This window comes from Corvus brachyrhynchos, unplaced genomic scaffold, assembly GCF_000691975.1.
Source record: "Corvus brachyrhynchos isolate BGI_N302 unplaced genomic scaffold, ASM69197v1 scaffold83, whole genome shotgun sequence".
NCBI classification, from domain to species: Eukaryota; Metazoa; Chordata; class Aves; order Passeriformes; family Corvidae; genus Corvus; species Corvus brachyrhynchos.
Window position 1 is genome coordinate 6,160,134 of NW_008238464.1, and position 20,538 is coordinate 6,180,671.

The 20,538-nt window shown below is 40.2% G+C and overlaps 1 protein-coding gene across 2 annotated transcripts in view; it reads left to right on the plus strand.

Moving 5' to 3' along the window:
- Positions 1-20,538, plus strand: part of RASA3 (RAS p21 protein activator 3) — a 175,235-nt gene that overhangs the window by 90,485 nt on the left and 64,212 nt on the right. For both annotated transcript variants that reach the window (XM_017737105.1, XM_008635854.2), the window contains exons 4-5: positions 2,456-2,559; positions 14,499-14,593. In XM_017737105.1, coding sequence (XP_017592594.1) covers positions 2,456-2,559; positions 14,499-14,593 — 199 coding nt within the window. The remainder of the gene's footprint in view (positions 1-2,455; positions 2,560-14,498; positions 14,594-20,538) is intronic.

Consider the following 20,538-nt stretch of genomic DNA (forward strand, 5'->3'; position numbering starts at 1 on the left):
TGCCAGAAGTAGTGACCTGATATGGTCCCTGCATGGCTAAGTCAGCCTTCATAGCATTTCTTCTGTTAATTAGCCTCTTTCTGATTCTGTGCATTGGGCTAGGTACCTCCTGCTGTCCACTCTGCTTTTCTGACTCTTGTTTATTTTGCTGTGGTGTGATCTTAGTTGAATTCTGCCTCTGTTCAACACCCATGACAAACATTAATAGGGGGACTTGCCAAAGGTCCCAGTTGATATCTCTTCCCTGCTCTTCCCCCCAGAATCAGTAAATTATGCTCAGTGTAAGTCAGTTGTATTTACATTGCATTTAGACTTGCAGTGTACTGAAGCATATTTTTGATAGAGGATTGGATATATAATCCACAGTTCATTAAGTATTGTTTCATTCTAAGGTCATTAGTGAATAAATTAATCTGTCATGGTCTTCCAGCAGAAAGGACAATTTTATGGCTGAATAGAGTATTAAAGCTTAGAATGATGAAAGTGTTTTGCATGTATAATGCACTAGATATTTGGGCAGTATTAATGCATTTGTGTGGCGCCCTCAGGTCAAGCCTGTGCGTGAAAACTTGCACCAAGTGATGTGCACAGAATGAGGCCCTCGGGGCTGCCAGCAGAAGCATGGCTGCTGGGACAGTCATATAGCTCCCAGTTTGGTAGAAGCTGCTTGTAACAAAGAGTTAAGGTATTTTGTGCCTGAGGTGTGGCTGTGAAATTCCTACTTCCAAATAAAACCTCTCAGAGCAGAACCATTAAGGAGGATGTAACAAAGAGTGCTGAATCGGATGGGGCAGTTGGGACAAACAGTCAAACCAGCTGCCATTTCCAGCTGTCAGATTTGCCTCCCCTGCCTTCACAGTAGGGATGACTGAGTGGGCCTCACACTGGTTTTCATAACTTATGGGTGGATGCATTTATTTCAAGGAATGGGATTTCAGTGGTGGAAGTTTAGCCTATGGGTGTGCCTTGGGCTTTGTTGTTCCTCCAACATGTGTTCTTCCTTGTGGCTAGTGGAGTAGTGACTTAAATAATGTTCTTGGTGAATATTGAACGATGTCTCTGGATTTCATGAAATTAATGTGGCATTTTCCCTTCAAACGCAGACTGGTTAGCTAATTTGCAGTGCCTTTGTGTTTTGAGGGAGACTTGTCAGCTAGTTCTTGAGGGAACGTAGTTATTCTGGGGGAGAGTATTTTTCCTGTAGATGGAAATACACGCAGAAACACATGTTGGTGTAAAACATCCTGAAAGAAGCCACGGGAATGACCTTTCCTGACAAAATTCTGAAAAATTTAAAGTTAATCCAAGGAACTGTTAATAATTTTGTAGATCTAATTTTCTAACATAAAAACCTTTCAATAATCATTAAAACGACAGAACAATTCTGTCTCATTTTTGAGCTCAACTAAGGCAATAAGGAGGTCTGTGTTTAAGAGGGGAAGAAAAAACTTGCTGGCTTTTGGCCTGTTGGAATTAGATTTATTGTTAAGTCTACATCTGCAGTGCTTGCTGTATTTGTCCATGTGACTCAAATCGCATCCACTCATTTAGATCTACTGAAGCATGAGTGACTTGGAATGAAAGGTCTGTGTAAAATGGTAGACCTGTCAATGAATAAATAATGTTGATATATGCTTATAGTTCCTAGGAGTAAATCCTTAACCATATAATTCGATGGAAAGAAAGTGAAAGGGAAAGCCAGGTGTCTGAGATTTGTTTTTTCCCCATTTAAATTGGTAGGATCCAAAGAAAGCCCCTTAGGTCCCTAAAGAGCTTTTCATACTGGGATAGAATTTTTTTTAAAATGTGGTCTTACTGTAAAAAAAATTATTCTATGCAATTCCACTATGCAAAAAAGAGATATGCAGTGCTCTGAGGTAACAAGCATGGAGCCAGCTCCAAGGCTTAGTTACCATCAGCTGACTGAATCTGACTTTATATAAGAGACTTTGCAGGGGACAAGAAAAGATGCAATGGCTGTAGGCATTTTATTTTAAGTATACTAAATGCTTTAAAAAAAAAATGCTACGAACCATACTGTATTTTGCTCATCCTGTTCATGTATGCTTTTGTGGTCTCTATCCTAATGATCTACTGTAGGCATTCTGTGGCAGCAGGGGCCTCTCTCTACCCTTCAAGGCACTGTATGTTAACAAATAATGTGGTCTCTGCCCCCTTTGTGAAGGGGCACTTGTTTTCCAGATAGAAAGAAGTATCTGTTCTTTTTTGCACATTAAAAAATCTTCTTCTCTGGGCAGTTAAGATATTTAGGAAGAGTCAAAATGGAACAGTGCTTGACAGTGCACATTCATTGGTGGGAAAGACCATCACAGTCCAGAGTGATGTTCTGGGTGTGAAATATCAACACACTGGCTTGTCCAGGATACCAACACTAATCTATTTTCCTTTTTTTTGTGTGTGTTTGTGTATGTTGGTGTTTTTGTTGTTCACTCAGCCCCTTCTATGGAGAAGACTTTTACTGTGAAATTCCTCGGACCTTTCGCCATCTGTCATTTTATATTTTTGACAGAGATGTTTTTCGAAGGGATTCCATCATAGGTATGTGTTCATAAATTACTACTTTCTTAACAGCTTATTTCTCTTGGATTTTAACTTTTACATCATATATGGTCTTATGAGTTGGGGGTCTTGATAGGACTGATGACGATAGTGGTAAGTGCTGCTCAGTATTGCCCTTCTTTTGCCACTTGACAAAAATGCCTTCAGTATTACATATTATATATAAAAAAGCTGGGTAGATAAGCACTGTCTGTGATAGTGAATGCAGATTGTAGTTTAACTGAAAACTGTAGTTTAACTGAAACAGGCTATAAAGCCTTGTTTAAATGCTGACAACATCATTTGTTACTGCAAATGTTGCTTTTTTTTTTTTTTCCTAAATGCAAGGCCTTTAATCTTGCAGTTTTCCAGGGTCCTCACACTTGTCTGTGTGCAGTATTGTTAAACTGTGACTACCTTAACAACAGGCAGAGGAATAGCTGCTGGCCATAGATACCCCAAGTACAATGATGACAGAATTTTTTGGAGTGTATCAGATCAAGCTGTCACAGAATAGTTCTAAAAGACTTCCAGTGCCTGTTTGTGATTGACGAGATTCCTGCTTTTCCAGATATTATTTGCGATGCATTTCATCTGCAGCAAATTGCATGACACTGCATTTATCTCTTTGGGGATAAAAACCTAGTAAAATTCAGTTGTTATTGAGGGGAACAGTTTCTATTTTACATCAGTTGAACACTTTGGACTTTTTTTTTTTTTTTTTTTTTTTTTTTTAGTTATTTATCTAAATAGTAGTGTATGACTACCATGGCTATAGCTATCACTGAGATGTATGTCTTGACGGAGTTGTAGAGAGGAGATTATCAGATGTTGAGCAAGTTTGTATAATGGCACAGAATTTATCATCTTAAACCATGGCATGGTGGTGCAGATATTTTATATGTATCTTTACATTACAGTAATTTGTCATGCAGTCACAAGCTTTTTCTTTAATTATTGTTATACATATGAGCTGGGAAAGCAGGTCATCATTCTCTTTGTCCGTAAGTGAGCTCATGTGTTTAGCATCCTGGAGAGGAGGGAGTCAGTTTCTGATTGTTGAGTGAGCTTTTGGAAAGCTTTTTGTCTCTCTAATGTCTAGTTTCCTTTGCATTTTGAAAGTAACACCTCCCTTCTTTCAACTGATGAGTTTTTCATTGTTGAAATTATCTGATCTCTTGTGTGTCACCAGTTATTAGCAGCTGCAGTGACCCATCAACAGGCCAGGGACTTTACTTGCTCAGGGCTTTACTCCCTCTCTCGGAAAAACAGTCACTTGAACCACTTAATACATGTCAGACTCATGAAATTGCAGATCAAGAAGTGAAAATATTTTTGTTTTCTCCATGTTTCCTAAGTTCACGTTTTAGTAATCAAGCTCTGATGTTAGAGGGGAATTATTCAGGAGCTGCTAGAGTAATCTTAAAGATACTGGGAGCAGTTTGTGAAAAAGACTTGCAGAAAATACAAAGACTTTTGTTTGCATGCTTGAATTATTGATGAAGTTTTCATTTTTCACTATCTCTTCAGGAAATGGCAAAGTTAACTTTTGCATGTGTTGCAGAATCCACAGGTAGGCAAACTGGTATGTTACCATACTGGTCTTAGGATCATAGAAAGGCCTGGGTTGGAAGGGACTTTAAAGGCCATCTAGTTTCAACACCCCTGGTTGGAACATGGTGAAGTAGACCCCTTCCACTAGACCAGGTTGCTCAGAGCTCCGTGCGACTTGGCACTGAACACTTCCAGGGATGGGGCATCCACAGCTTCTCTTAGCAACCTGTTCCATGCCTCACCACCCTCACAGAAAAGAATTCATTCCTAATGCCTACTCTAAACCTACTCTCAGTTTAAGGCCATTCCCCCTTGTCCTCTAACTACATGCCCTATAAAAAGTCCCTCTTCAGCCTTCTTGTTCAGGCACTGGGAGACTGCTATAAAATCTCCTTGGAGCCATGTCTTCTCCCGGCTGAACAGCCTGTCTCATAGGAGAGGTGCTCCAGCCCTCCGATAAACTTACTGACCCTCCTCTGGACCTGTTTCAGCAAGTCCACATCCTTCTTGTGTTGGGGGCCCCAGACCTGGACAAAGTACACCAGCTCGGGGTCTCACAAGAGCAGAGTTAGAGGGTCAGAATCACCTCCCTAGACTTGCTGGTCACTGGGATACCGTTGACTTTGAAGTTTGAAATGCACATTGTTGGATCATGTTGAGCTTCTTGTCCACCAACACCGCCAAGTCCTTCTCTTCAGGGCTGCTCTGAATCCGTTCTCTACCCAGCTTGTGTTTGAGCTTCTGATTGCCCTGACCCACGTGCAGGACCTAGTACTTGGCCTTGTTAAACTTAATGAAGTTCCCAGTGTCTCACCTTTTCAACCTGTTCAAGTCCCCCTTCATGCCATTCCTCCTTTCCAGCGTGTTAACCAGACCACATAGCTTGGTGTCAGCATTGATGTAGCACTAGAAGCCAAAACTCTGGTGTTTCCTGTCTACATTGAAATTTCACAGTGCATATTATCTATTGCAGTATTTTTTCCTCCCTTCCTCTGTTCCCCTTCCTCCTTATTGCAGGCATATTTTGAAAAGCATTTCAAAGATTTGGAAGTGTGATAAATAGCACTGAAGAGAAGAAGAAAAAAAATCCAGAATTACGGTCAGTTTGATACTGCTCTCTAAGTTCCGCTTGTAGTAGGAAAATTTTCTGGAAAGACAACAGTGCTCTGGAGTAACTCCATGGGGCTGTTTTCAGTAGTTCCTATTGAATGGGAGGCAGCAGCAGCAGCAAAGCTCAACAGCAGAGTTTTTTTGAACAAGAGAACTCTTTGATAAAAGTCTGTCATATTTAAAAGCAGTAGTTGCTCTATGTGTATCTTCAGCTCAGTTTTAAGACTTAAACTTTTTCTTGAAGAGGCTTGAGCAAGAAAGGTTTGGAAGAGGTCCCTACTGAAAAGGATGGTCAGAGTAGAACTTGAGTGAGCTCTTTTCCACTGAACCACCAAATTCTGCAGTTAGGGGCCCTTTGTTTGCATTCTGGAGATCACTTGTTACATTATGTTATCATGAGACAAATCTGTTGAAGAAAATGTGGTTACTCATGCTCATCCAGCAATGAACTTTCTCAGAGGAGGGAGTTGGGGGTTGTGTCTTCCATCCAGGAGAGACTAATTTTAAGTCCATACGTTACTGAGATTGTGAATTTACCTCTGTGTGATCTGCAGTGTTTGATGTCTCTTTGCATTGTTTTTTTCGCTGGTTTTGAGGGGGTTTTAAGACAGAGAATGGAGTGCATATATGTCAAAATGGTGAGAATTTGGCAAGTAGCTCTTTTTTGAAGATGATTAGTTAGCAGAATTCCTTTTGGTTCACTGTTTAATGTTTCCAGGACTTTTGCTTGGTGTTACAATACTGACTTCCAGGGTTACCGGACCTCAGGCATGCCTTTACTTATTCAAATATGAAGTATAAGTTTCTGATGGTAAATTCTTTAACTTCAGAAATGCAACTCTGTGTGTGACAGATGAGAATGCTTAAGCTACCAAAAGCGGAAGATGTGGGAGAGAGAATATGAAAAACAAGAACCCCTTGAAGCCTCTGACACAAACTTCCGAGAAGAGTCAAACAAACTCAAACTGGAACATGTGTAGCAGATATGTTTTGGAACATGCTGTAGTATTTTGGCATACAGGATGGGAGGATTGTGCAGATAAAGATATCTTTGGAGTTTGCATGTTCATTTATTATTACATTTGCATTTTCTTAATTGTAATTGCTAAGTCATCTGGGATTTTGTTTGTTTAACAGACAACTCTTGAACAACTGTGTCTTGGAAGAATCTTGTATGCTGGTTGAAATGCAAACATAATGAAGAAAATGCGGAGTTCAGTGGATCTGAAATACTATTTTTCTCTTTTTGTAGATAAAATGTAGCAAATAGTTACTGTGAAAGTAAACTAGTCTTAAGTTGTTTAATTGATATTGACTGTTAGTGCATAGAGTTTATGTACTGATTAATATAGTATGTTGAGATGCTTTGAGTAGGAAATATACTACTGAAAGCAATGGTAAATGCAATTTAAAATTGCATGTTTGTTTCTGAATGATCAAAGCAGTAGTAGGCCAATTTGCAGTGGAATATGTGTCTATAATATGTAGAATAGCTATTTCCATCTAGTTGTTACAATCAGAAAAGCATAGAGGAGATGGGACTAATTTGAAAAACTGTCAGTTGGTACCCCTCCAGTAATAATGGGAAAAAAAAGATGTCTCTGGGTAGATGCAGCAGAAGGAATATTAGGATAGTAGTGCTGCTATGCCAGGCAAATAGTCTTTAAGGATTGTTTTGATATTTTTCAGCTTTTTAGAAATGTTGAATGAGACATGCTGTGACAATAAATTGGGCTTCTCACACTTCAATAACTGAGCTAGATTTAGTGAGGAAAATATATCCATGATATGCCCTGAGCTGGTATTCTTCTAGGTGTGTAGTGAATAGCTCAGGCTGCCAGGGTGTGACCTTAAACATACAGATCAGTTCAAAAACAGGAAACGTGCCACACCAAGTCACTTAACACTTCAGTGAGAGATTAGTTAATATCGTCTGTCCTTCAGGTGACAAGTGCACAATTATTTATCCTCTACTTAAGTCAGTTCAGTTTTCTTTGCCTCAGCACTTCATTTGGTAAGAGGTACATGAAACTGATTTGCCAACATCTGTGCTAAGCAGGAGCTGCATAGAACAAAATGCACCCCCATGAAGTTCTGAGGGGGAAGAAGTGCTGCACTGTCCCCGTAGTGCACTGGGGGGTAAGAACTTTCCTAAGTTTGTGGTACTCCTGGCTGAGGAGAGGCTTGGTTGCTGTGCTGATGGGGATGGAATGGTGCTGAATAAAGGTGTCTAATATTGAAGCTTTTCCATGAAGGAGCATAAAGCCAGTGCTAGAAGACTAGTGCGTGGTTCTTCTGTTAATTACATTTACAGTAACTTCACTGCCCTAAGTCACCTCCATACAGGTTGTTAGGTGTGTTCTATGACAAATTGAAACTCTTGTGGCTATTGTATTCTGGCAGGTTGTAACTCTCTTCTTGCTTAATGCTGGATTAGGTGAAGCAAAGCAAAGCACTAAAATTTGTCTTCGGAAGTAGTTAAACTTAGCTACTCTGGACTAAAATAGATGAAACCAAATCATAGCTCTTGAGACACGCACAAAGTGAAAACACCTTGGAATTGAAAGTTGTTTAAGGCTTGCATGTTTGAGTTACCTGTGCCTTTGTTAATGGTTACTTCCAAAGCTGAAGAGGTGTGTTGTAGAGTTGCCACAATTTATTACCAAATATCCAAGCAAGCTATCTACTGTTATTAGGTAACCCTTACCAAATGTAGCTGAAGCATCACCTTTTTTGTTTCATTATTTTACTGATTTAAAAGAAAAAAAAAAATTTAAAAGAATCATCCTTGCTGAACTGTGCTTGTTGCTAGTTAAGTGTGGGAAAGATCCTCCATACAGCATGAAGCAGAGATCAAAATTTCAGTAGAAAATAGTATTACTTGTTTTCTTCTAGCCTGACCATGGTTTAGGCAGTGGTTTACTGTTTCCGTAATGACTGTTGGGAATAATGTATCTACTCATTATGGTATAAATATAGCTACTAATGAAATAAAAGGAAACAGATGACTCTTCCAGAATGACAAATATCAAGAAGCTATAAACTCAGAATTGTCCTGGAAAGGTTCTCTGCAGCTACATAGAAAGGCTAAAGTAAATACTTTGTGCATAGAATAGGTTGTTAGGATGCACTCACAATATCCTTTAACCTCATGGGTGGTCCCAAGAGCAGGAAAACAAAGTTGAGCTTTCAAAAAGCGGTATCTGTACTTCTCGGATGAAGAGAAAAAATATGAACAAAACTACTGAGGATAATGTGCTAGGACCTGGACCGTACTTTCATGCAGCTCTCCTCCTTACCTAATGACAAGTGTTAATATTGTCTGTATGTAGAATGAGGGAAAGAAGGTGGTGGTTGCTCAGTGCAGGCAGCATGCTCAGGGACTTGGTGCCTGCTGTAAGGCAGACAGCAGTGACTGCAAGTCTGGAGTTCAGGACTGCTGTCCCAACCACAGGCTATATCTGGTGTCTCAAATGTGGGGCCATTTTAAGGGCCCAGAGAGCAGCTGCCAGAGAGGTGATAGCAAAGGTGTGGTTGAGGAGGGTTCTTTTTGTTTGTTTGTTTGGGGGTTTTGCTGTTTTTAACAGGAAGGGAGAGCAGAATTTCTGATGGAAGCTGGGTGAGATCTCTTGAGTTGTGACCAACAAAACAACCCTGATAGAAGATACTTCATGCAAGGCTGCAGCTTGCAGCTCTTAAGGATAGAAGCTATATGTTGTCCACAGCCCACTTTTTTCTCCCTTATTATCCAAGGTAAATCCCACAAAGGGGAAAAATTGATTTACTAAGTGATATTCTTATTCTATTTGGACTAGTTTAAAAAAACCCAAACAAATTAAATTGGGGTCATGAATGTCTCATACCTCAGTACTCTCTGTAGGATGCACTGCTGCTGTGCTGGAAGTGTTCTGCCATTATTGCCACTGAATTCTTACCCATTGTAGCAGATGGTCTAGTAGTGCTTGTGCTTCATGGTGCACTGCACAGGAGCTGTGAGGGAGCAATGCTGCTGCTTCTAAGGCTCAGAAGCCTTATGTTGCCCCTAGTTCTCATCTTTATCTTTGTAATTCTCAAATAGGGGGTTTGCTTGTTTCAATCTTTCTGTGTTTTGGGAGAGGTGACTGAGTTTGTGCTGTTCTTGAACAAGGCAGGCAAAGTTTCTGTACTTTCATTTAAAGACAAATAACCTTTCATACAGATAATTATAAAATTCTAGGCAGGCTGGAATAGCAGTGAGGCTTCTTGTTTCAAGTTGATTAGGTCTCGCAGCCTAAAGTGTTGATTAAAATTGATTGATTTGTCCTTCGTCTTTCCAAGTATTGAAAGTGACTTTGTTTGTGCACGTTCATATCAGTTCTATTAAATGAGTACGCTGATACAGTGTGTCTGTGCACTAAACATAATAACATGAAGCAACTTCTGAAGTAGCTTTGAGGCTCACTTATGCCTAAGACTGCGGCATATAGGAAGGAGACAAAGTAGCCTCTGTTCAGAGCTGAGAGCAGACTCAGTTAATTAGACTGTTGGGGCCTTTTAATGTGTGAGTCAGACCTAACCCTTTGCTGTAAATTAACTGTACTGCAGTCATTGTTAATGGAGGATGTTATATTAAAAAAATACTATATTGTTTCAGCTTGCTTGGGAGCAGTGTGTAAAATTCTGTTGTTTTCACTGTGTAGATATTCCAAGATAAAGATATCCTGAAGAGAAGATACAAGAGCTCCTGAAATGCTCTGATTTTAGGCTTCTGTAAAAATAACAGTTGGATCACTTTTCAGGTAGGGCCTTGTGCCCTTTTAAGATGACAAGTTCCTGTCCTGTTGCTACTGTGACTACTTTTTCAGTAAAGAAATCTTCTAGTAGTCTAGCATCTGTCATAAATATTCACATATCTCAGCTGCAAACTGGAAAATTACTATTAAAAGGTGGGATGTAATCCTTTAACCGATGCCTAACCCTTTTGTCACCAACAGGTAATGCAGACAGGAGGTGGTTATGTATGGATGGAGAATGCCTGAGACAAATTAATCAATTTTGTTAGTCTTTGTATGGAGACGTTGACCCAAACTTAACAAGCCTAGGCATGTCCAGGGACAAGTTAATGGGCTGCATTGACTTGCTTTGGAAAAATGTTTGTAACCAGTGAGGGATGGGCACTGAGGGTGCGGTGCTTCCCACAAGCACTTTCCCAGGCGGTATAGCCAGAAATTCCTACCCTTCTCTGTTCAATATCTCTGCCTCTGTGCCTAAATTAGTGATCTCCTAGTGGTCTTCTAGCAGTGTTAATGTGACTCTTGAGTGGGGAAGCTCTAAAACAGGTCAGTTGAAATGACCTTTGTGTTAAAAATGCCAACACCCACCCATATGTGATCCCTGAAACATCTCTTATTCCCTTCTCCTCTCCCAGAATGTTTATTTTCATTGTTTGGGTTTTTTTGGATTCACTTGATTTCCTCAACAGTTTCAGTATGCCCTGCTGAGAGGACAGGGGTGCATGGGTGGAGAACGTAGGAGGCTCTTAAATGAGTTTGTACCAGGGATTGTAAAGTGGAATTTGCAGCTTTAAAACCATCCATAGCCTAGGTAGTAACTTTTTTAATCTGTAAGCTATCTGCTCAATAATAGGTTATCGGTATATTGTTTTTTCCCTTAAGAGGGGTTCACAGAAGGAAGAGCTCAATTGTGGCATGTTGCGCCTTTGTTTTAAACACAGATCTTAGGATTTAAATGTTCCAGTGAAGGTCTGTTCAGTCTGAAGGGTGTGGGAAAGGGCATAGGGAAATTGCTGCCATATGGGTGGAAGACACACCAGAGTGTGTGAGGTTTTCCTACCCTCCCCCAATCTGAGGTCCTGGTGAGCTTCAGGCTTCAGAAAGAAATTAGTTCAGATGAGAAGAATGCTTTTACTTCATCATTGCTGGTTATTGCTGAGAATCTAACATCTAAAAATGTAATTTATATGAAGTTTTGAAATTACACCTTATATTGTTCAACAAGCTCAGCTATTTCCTGCCTCTTCCCATACAGTCTCAAAAAGCTTAAACAGATGTAGACTCTGCAGCCTGGGGCCACTCAGGAGTGGCTGGGTGCCTCAGGTGCAAGATTTAGAGTTTCTTGATGCTGTCTGGAAGCCACCCAAGTCTTGAGAAAGAGTGCAAGACAATGGGCTTGAGTTTGGGAACATGCTGAAGAACCTCAAAGAAGAAAATGTCCTTTAAATGAGTGGTGATAAATCTTTCTGACCTCTCGTGTCGGGTTTATCTTCAGGGAGAATTACAGGTTCTTATCCTGTAGTGTCAGGTCAAATGACAGGTGCCAACAGCTTGTGATTATTGGCCTAGATTTAACCTAGTTCTGGTGCGGCTGGAAGTTGTTTGAGCCAGGTCAGACTTAGGTCAGCCAGTGGAAGAGCAGTAACTGTGTTGACTAGGGCAGAAACATGACCATGCTCAGCGCCTGCACTGTGTTTTATGTGGGTTGGGTGATGAGGAGGAGGAATGTGAGCTGCATGAACATAGGGGCATGGCTGGTGCAGGTAAAGAGTTATTACCAAATTGTGAGGGAAGCTCCTCTGTGTGTATGCAGAGAACTGTTTAATAGGGCAGATCAAACATTCTGCCCTATCAGTAATATATCTTTGCATATGTTCAGACTGGCCAAACTGTAGGCCCTCTTTTTATTGCTACCTTTTTTTGTTTCCCTAGTAGATTTTTCTTCTTTGTGAACCATTTGGTATGCAATGAAAACCCCTGGATTATAGCCAGCCCAGTCAATAAGTTTCAGTCATTAATAAAACTTGCTTGTGTGCAGAGCAAACGGTGCTGTTCAAACAGTTTCCTAATCAAAACAGTTGTATCACCACGTTAACTCCCTCAGAGCTGGAGGCACGTGCCATTCTCTGTGAACACTCTGCTGCAATCATGTACTGACTTTGTGGCCAGACCCACCTGGGTAACCCTGCCATCCTTGGTGCAGAGAGCAGTGGCATTCCCTGCTGAAAGAGGGGGCAGTGATCACACCATTTATCTTCTGTGTACAGGTGCAGATACTGGGAAACCATCCTTGAGTTTTCTGCAAGGCGCTTCTTACATGGGAGGTGACTGTGAATGAGACTGATTGTGGGTGACGGTGTTTGGAAAGTGTTTGGAAAGTGTGTGCAATGCTGCAGTTGAGTGGAGGATTTCTGCAAGAGATTAAAGGGTACAGTGAGGATAGCAAGCAGTGAAAGTAAATAATTTCAATGAGGTCCAAAGCAGTTAGTGGAAGGTCATGCATTTAAATGCATTCCTCTCAAAGTGTTTTAGAGAAACTAGGTTCTCCACAAGCCACTATAGCTGGAGAATAAAAGTAGAAGCTTTGAAAAAATAATCATGCCATAGATTCTCAGCAGAGTAACTTGTCGTCTTCTGTTCAGCACAGTTCAGATTTCTTATTTACCCTTCCTGACATATTATTTTGTAGGTTTGTGTAATTTAATTATTGCTTTTTTAAAGAAGTTTCAAGCGGCTTGCTCTGCATATCCAATAAAGAGTCTGGTAATGTGTCTCCCTTGTTAATCTCCCTTGTTAATTAGTTAAATGTTTGCCAGGAGATGGATCTGATAATCTCTAAAGGACAAGCAGTGAGAGGATGGTGCTGAGGGCACAATGAACAAGACTTGGGAATAATGGGTCAGAAGTTCTGAAAAGGAAGCTAGAGCAGAAATCCTGGCAGATACTATGGAGGGCAGCTGTGGAAGAATAGCAGGGTAGTTTAGGAACTGGGACTGAAAATCTGGAAACTGTCACCAGAAGCAGCCTGAGGTGACAGAAGAATGCAGCTGCAGCATGGTATGGGGTGTAGCCCAGCAAACAGGAGGGCTGGGTGAAGCTATCCAGCTGAAGGAAATGGCTGTAAATTGAGGGAATGCTGGTGTGTAATAACTTGCTGCTAGGACTTCCATAAACTTCTAGATTTCAGAAGGGAAGAGTGCTTTGTGTTTGCCCCTTTTGTAGTCTTTGATCATGTGGGTTTTTTTTTTTTCTTTTTAAATGTATTCTGTTAATGTTTGCTGGGGTAATGTATTACTGACATCTGGTCAAACTGCATGAATTTAGGTAGTGGTAATCTTTTTCCCACAAAACTATATCCATTGGTGAATGTCATCTAACAATGTTTGGTTAAAGGAAGTCTGTGTTTTTGTAACAAAGCAGTGGTTGCAAACTGTATGTGAGCAACTCATCTAGCGGCAAAAGTCTATTCAACCACATTGCCAAACCCCATCTTCCTCGAGCCTTGTGAATGTCTCTGACTGCCCTGGATTCTTTCACTTTGAACACGCTGCTTTGCTCAGTGCCTGGGGAGCCACCCAACCCAAAGCAGCTTTCTGAGGATCACGAGCTCCTCAGGCATGCCATGCTCAGATTTGTGTATACAAAGAAAGACACTTGGAAAAAGTTTCATTGTCCCTCAGAGAGTGCTTTGCATACTGCCTGAGAGATACTGGGCAGGACAGAAGTGTCTGCATTGACCCTTTGCATCCATGTGGGCTGTTAGTTCACAGTGTGGAACTGGGTGCTGTTACCACACCTACCAAAACAGCTGATTTGGTAGTGGTAACAGTGGTATAAAAAGGTGAGAGTTAAAGCTCTTCAGTGTTTTGGGGTGAGTTTCCCCCCCTGCTTTTCTCTACAGTCAGGGATAGCCCTTGGGTGGCTCTGGGTTGCATAATGGGAAGTCTGAAGGATTTGAGGGGGAGAGAGAGGTTGACAGGGCCCCAAAATGCAGATGTGGGAATCTGCTGTGACTTGACATCTCTAGTTGTTTTCCTTCTAGAAAGCTGTATAGTGAAATGCCTCATCCTGAAGTACTGTTGACAATAACATACGCACAGAACCTTTAATTTGGGATTGTTACAGACATCAGCCTCAAAAAAATGCTTGCTTGCAACAGTTTCCAGTCTTTTCTTCCCACAATTTTAATTGCATGTCAGAGAAGTAATGATGACATTTTTGCTATAATCATATTTACAAGCTTGTCCATAGTGTCTAGTGCTTCACTGTGTTAGGTGAGTAGGACTTTAGGAATTTTCAAGTCATTCACAAAATGCAGTGGAAAAAGATGCTCATCATTATTTATTGTGATAATAATCACAATAAAAATCTTTCCTTGCTCTAAAGCCTTTCTTGGATAGGACAGGCCCTAAATCATTGTTTTAAAACCTGGTTTTGATGGAAATATATCTTGGGAGAGCTACAGCATGTCTTAAACTGTGCTTCTGGTTTGTTTTATTTCAGGAAAGGTAGCTATACAGAAAGAAGATCTGCAGAAGTATCATAACAGAGACACCTGGTTTCAACTGCAGCATGTTGATGCTGATTCAGAAGTACAGGTGAGATGGTTAAAAAAATATCTTGTCAAAGGAGTATTTGTAACAAGGCCATGGAATTTTTATGGGTTTCATAGCTCTAGGACAGATGTGTTGCTTCCCTACAAAAAGAACCATTAGTATGGTTTGGGTTTTAGTGATAAGTGGAGGGTGGATTACAAGTGTGCGTGAGTCACTGGGGGTCAGGATTCTGCCCACAGAAATAATTAAAACTACGTGAACTATCAGGGTCACTGATACAAGGAGGGGTGTGTTTATCTCAGGTATCAAATAACTTCAGGCCCTATAAATAATGGTTGATTCCTCAGGCAGCGGAGCCATCTTTAAAATAGTACCTGCAGGTACTGCTTTAAATAGTTATGTTGGCAGGTTGCCACAGAAACAGTAACAAGTACATCTTAGATGTGAAAAACATTCCTTGCCAGATTTCTAGGCCCTCTTCCAAACGGTGGGAATACTGATAACTGTATTACTTCAGCTCTAAATTACATTTAGGGTTTGGTACTTTGCAAATTTTTGTACACAGTGAGACTCCTCTTTTTGTACTCGCCCTCTTTTGAAGCAGATTCTGTTTTCTGTTACGACATTAGGTCTTGTGAAAACAGTCATTATAACAAAGCAAGAAATCAAAATGATATAGCAGGATACTGTGCCAGTTACTTTTTTTTTTTTTATTCTCCTGTAAGTGTATATTAGAGATCACTTTTGAACCACAATATTTGTTTAGGAGGAGACATGAATGTCTGACCTGCACAAGGGGAAAAGCCTCTTAGATAATTCCGTGTGGTAGGGTTGGACACAGTGTCTTGGCTTTTCAGTCTGCTTGCAAGTCTGCACATACCAGGCTGGAAAATGACACTTATAATGCACACACATTCCAACATACAGTATGGTCATGTGTGGTGAAGCATATGTGAAAATACATGCAAGATTAGGTTGTCTTTTTGTTTGGAGAGCCAAATAATATACTGTTGTGCATGTGATATAAAGAGAGCCTCAGGACAGCCTGTTCAGCCTGTGGCACTCTCTTGTAAAATATTGATCCTCTTTAATGCCACATTTCAGTGTCGCTAGTGATGGAAAGGCTTTTAACAGGCTTTTAACTATGATATCTATTCTGTTTACCCTGGTCTCCCTCTCTTCTTACCCCAAAGCCTCTTATGACAGGACTTTTAGAACAAAAGATTGAGTGTTTATTTCCTGTAGGATATGAAAACTTTCCCTTTGTAATTTATCAGTTGAAGAAGGCAATATTTAGATAAGCTTCTGCACTGTTTATTTTGTTACAATATTTATACAGAGTGAGTTTGTGGAAGCTTTTTAGACGAGGGGACTTTCTAGGGCAGCACTGGTAATGTAAGTTGCAGGCAGCTCTAGCTTTTGGAGGGATGAGGAGCGCAGTATTTGCTGGAAAGCATGTTCTCTGTTTGTAATTGTACAGTTTTTCACTTCCTCTGTTTGCATCCTTTCAAGAGCCCAACTGTTAAAAGCTGTTTCTGGGCTCCATGATAAGCATTTATTACAAGTAGTGTAAATGCGATTACATGATACTCTGATTTTATCCATTTACTTAAATGTTCCTTGGTCTTTATGTTGAGTCTGCAGGAGGTCTTGGTTTTCCATAATAGTGGGAGCAGACTTGTAAATATTTTGTATGAATTCTTATGCAAGTGAAGATAGCCAAATGAAATATTTTTGTGTTTGAATCTTTTACATTTTCGGTATCTCAGTTGTCCTTCTAAGCACTTTTTCATTTGTAAGAGAAAATAGAATACTTGTGTTAATGGTGAGTACTTACACAATGTTACTCAGTTTTCTTCCAATTTTAAGGAAAATAGTTTAAGAAATTTTTAGTAGTTAAAATTTGCAGTGAATCATGCGAATACTAGTATGAAGGCAGTTTTAACATGCCAACTATTAGTTTTATCATTCTAGCAGTTGTTCCAATTTAATCTAATGGATTAAACATTGAGCCAGATTCCAGGGAACTCCTGCATCTTCTGGTTTTGTCAGCCAGTGGCTGTTGTACTATTTTCCATGTTGTAGATCAATTCATGGCTATTTAGTTATGCATCACAGCACTTTATTGAGGTAAGCCATTGTCACTCCCACACTTTGAATACAGTGAGAGTAAATGTCAGAAAGAATGTGACTTGCTTGAGGTTATACAGTCAGACTGAGAAATTAAAAAAGAGACCAGGTTTCTAATTATTTCTAATACATTAGGCCATGATATGAAAGGAACTGGGTAAGGATAATAAACCTATGAGGGACTTAATCTTTACCCTGTGCAGACTCTGAAAATACCCAGGTTTTAAGCAGACCAGCCAGCACAGTCAGAAACTGAAAACCACCTTAGAAACAATGGATTGTTCAAATATTGGTGATATTGGATGCTGTGTTTCTTGTGGCCCGCTTCTGGGATGTGTTACCTCATTTTTCAGAACAGAAAGATTGATTTGAAATTACAGATAACATCTGTGATGTAAGAACTGATATTTTGAGCTATCTGAAGTTTCATGAGAAGAATTTAAAAGTTTATTCAACATGGTTTGTACCTCATTTGTATGAGTTCCTGTGTACTTAAAAAAATCAGAATGTAAGTGTTAATGTTGTATAACTTCACATATTGTTTCCAAGGTGTTTAGCTCGAGACTTTGAATCCAGTTTTATGGTTTTACAACATTGCCAATTCTTACTGTCTTGTAAAGGTGCTTTGTATTGTCAGGAGTGAGATTATGGCTTCATAAATTTTATTGCAGATAAGGATGCTACTGACGGCAGGACTCGCATTACTTGTCAGACTACACAGATACGAGTATTACTGTCAGATGCTTTAATGCCACTTCCACTTATTGCTTGATAGCAAGTAAAGGAGTCTGGCATGATTGTTCATGTTGAAGAAAGAGTGAGGGCATTGTCTGTCTAGGCTGAGTGCTGCTAAGAGGCCTGTGATCTCACCACCACCTCATGTTCAGTGTCACATGGAGCCGTACAGGTGGGACTGTGCAGCTGCTGAGCCCATAGATGCAGAGCAGGCATTATCCACATGCCTTTTGTGGGTTTCATTTACCATTTGGTCTAGCAAACCTACCTAGTGAGACAATCAGCATCATCAGGTGCATCTGAGTTTCCCTTCGCCAGAGTCAGTGGGAAACAGCAGCTACCAGAGCTCAGTGCTGTGTCATTCAGCAGCGGGCTGTAACTGCCCCTTGAAGTTGAAAGGCTTTTACTCTGTTGGTACATCAGTGCCCCCACATTTTACTGGCTGGTTTTGCTCTCACTAGTTTGAAATAACACATTGCATATTCTGCTCTAGTCCTGTCAGTGGTTACCCTGGATGCTGTTGAGATATAGCTGCGTGATGAAACAGCAGTTGTGCTTTAGGTGATTGTTTGAGCTGCTCTGTGGAGAACAAATGATGAAACTCCAACTTGTATTTGTGTTTGGCATACATGATATCTGAATATTTCCTTTGTAAATATAGAATAAAATGTTAAATGTGATGGGGAAGTTTTCTCATACACAGTGCAGAATGGAAGTTGACAGCAGCTATTAATGCATAAATTATGGCTTAACTTTCCAGACTGAAAAACTTGTTCTGAAAGTATGAAGGTATAACCAGGTGGGTTTGTGCACATTTAGCTGAAGGAATTTTAAGTTCCCATCTTCTGATGGAGCCTCCCTCTTCCTCAGTACTGTGCCCAGAGTTAAATGCCCAGTGTCTGACAGTACAAGAGCCCAAGCCTTTCAGTGAGAAGTAGAACAGGAATTGAGCCATTACTGAAAATGGTTTAACTTTTGCGTTGAAATAGATGATGAACAATCAGGCAGCTTCAGCTGGGAGGGGCTAGCAGCAGAAGAGACAACATTGTAAGCTGCTTGAGGACAGCACGAGCATGATGTTGCGCACTTTACACGGCATGTGTTTCTTTTCTACTAGTCATTTGTCTTTCAGGACCTGCTGTATTCTCATTGTCATGCTTTTTGAGGTCTGGAAGCAAAAATTGCCATGCTATTGTGTGTACATCTGTTTTGATCCATGAATGTTTTCCTTTTCTTCACAGAAGGAAGTTTACCCAACAGTAACTGATTCAGATATTTGCCTAGGGTTGTAGATGACAGATGCTCTCAGTGGTCCGTGTGTTCTCGGTGGAATTTAAGCCCAAGTGCACATGCAGTCTTTAAAAGGCCTTTCCGGGTTTTGAGTAGTTTTCCCCTTAATTTTTTTTCACATTAAGTTCATAGTTCAAGTCTGTTTTGTGAAGTTTGAGCTTTGCAGCCTAAATACCCCTTGTGTACATGTAATCATTGAAGTGGTTAAAGATCCAGAGATATTCTGATTAATATCTGTATACTCCAAGCCATGTAGTCTGTATATGCCAAAGTGGGGGAGACTTGCAAGGAGAGTTAGATTATTCTGACATCTTTTCCTGTGCAGGCTCTTGTTTTAAAAGTTCCCCTTTTCAAGTGTGCTTTGAGTTGTTTTCTCTGCCTCACTGACAAATGTGAAATAGTCATGTCCTCTTACAGCTGGCTTTTCAGTATTAAATGACAGAATGCTTTTCCAAAGCCAGTTATGCTCAAGGTCTTATGTAAAAGTCATTGTTGGGGCAAAAAAAGTCTGACAAAAACTTGAAAATTGCTCATTTCCCTTTCCTTCTCATAAGAACTTTGATGTGTTTGAGATATCTATTTGGCTATCAACTTAATAAAAATAAAAGGCATGTAAAGGGCAGATAACCAACACTGAGGAAGCAAATTGTCTCACATTTTAACCTTCTGTACTCAAAGCTTTGTGCAGAAGATTTACTGATGTTAAGTGCTTTCTTCAGACACCAAAGGCCTTTCCTCTTCCTTTCACCACATTAGCATTTTGTCTATGCAGGCCTTTGACTATTGTTGATTAAACATGCCTGTTCTTGAGTATGGACTGGTGTCATGTAGTATACTAGACTTCATTAAGGGAAAACATTTACGGGTATGTTTGGAGAGTGCACCTAAAATCCTCTTGTCCCGCTGGACATAACTACTGGCTCTGAAATGCTGCCTGTATATTAGCTAAAAGGATCTAGCTAATGCATGGTGTGCTCCTCAAAAAAACCTTTCATTTGTGTCAGCACCTTCCCATTGAATGCAAGATCTGTATCCCAAGTGTCAGGCTTCATGAATGAAATCTTGGCCTTCTCAGGGTGGGAGTTTTGCCATGAGTTCATCAGAGCCAAGGTTTCACCCCAAACTTTTTAATTAGCTCTTCTTCATTCAGTCTTGTGTGACAGAGAAGTTTATCCCAGATCTGTGGAGGAAGCTGGAAGTGTTATTTTATTATTTTTATTCACCTTGCCGAAGTTTCCAAGGTCTCTCCTGTATCTGCCTGCTTCCTGTTCTATATAAATCAATGCTCTTTGTGTAAGTGGAGTAAGTCATGTTGATCTGTGATGGCTCTGTTGCTAATTGCTAATTAAGAATGTGTTTGAAGATACAAGATATAACTGTCTTTAGGAGCAACTGTATATGGCAGTTTCACTCCAGTAATTGAGAGGATTACATTGTCTGTTGAACAGTTAAGAGCATTGCATGCCCACTGTCCGACACTGATATTGACTACCTTTTTGTAGGTACTTAAATACTTCTAGCATAAAAATGAGTCACTGACACATTTTGTACAACCTACTGTAAGCATGGGTAAATGCAAATTGTAAAAAGAAGCAGCTGCTTCCAGTTTTGGTATCAGCTTTCTACCACACACAGGAAACATGGGTGTTGCCCTCTGTATTTTGAACAGTGGCACTTAAGTTTCTGTCTTCTAGTTGTTTTGAAGAGAGATCACATGTCTGTTTTGATAGGGTGGGGAGATTCTCAAGGCTAAATGTCTACTGACAAAACTACTTGAGACAACTGAACCATGCATCAGCAATGGTAAATAATGTTTGTGGTAAAGGGAAAGA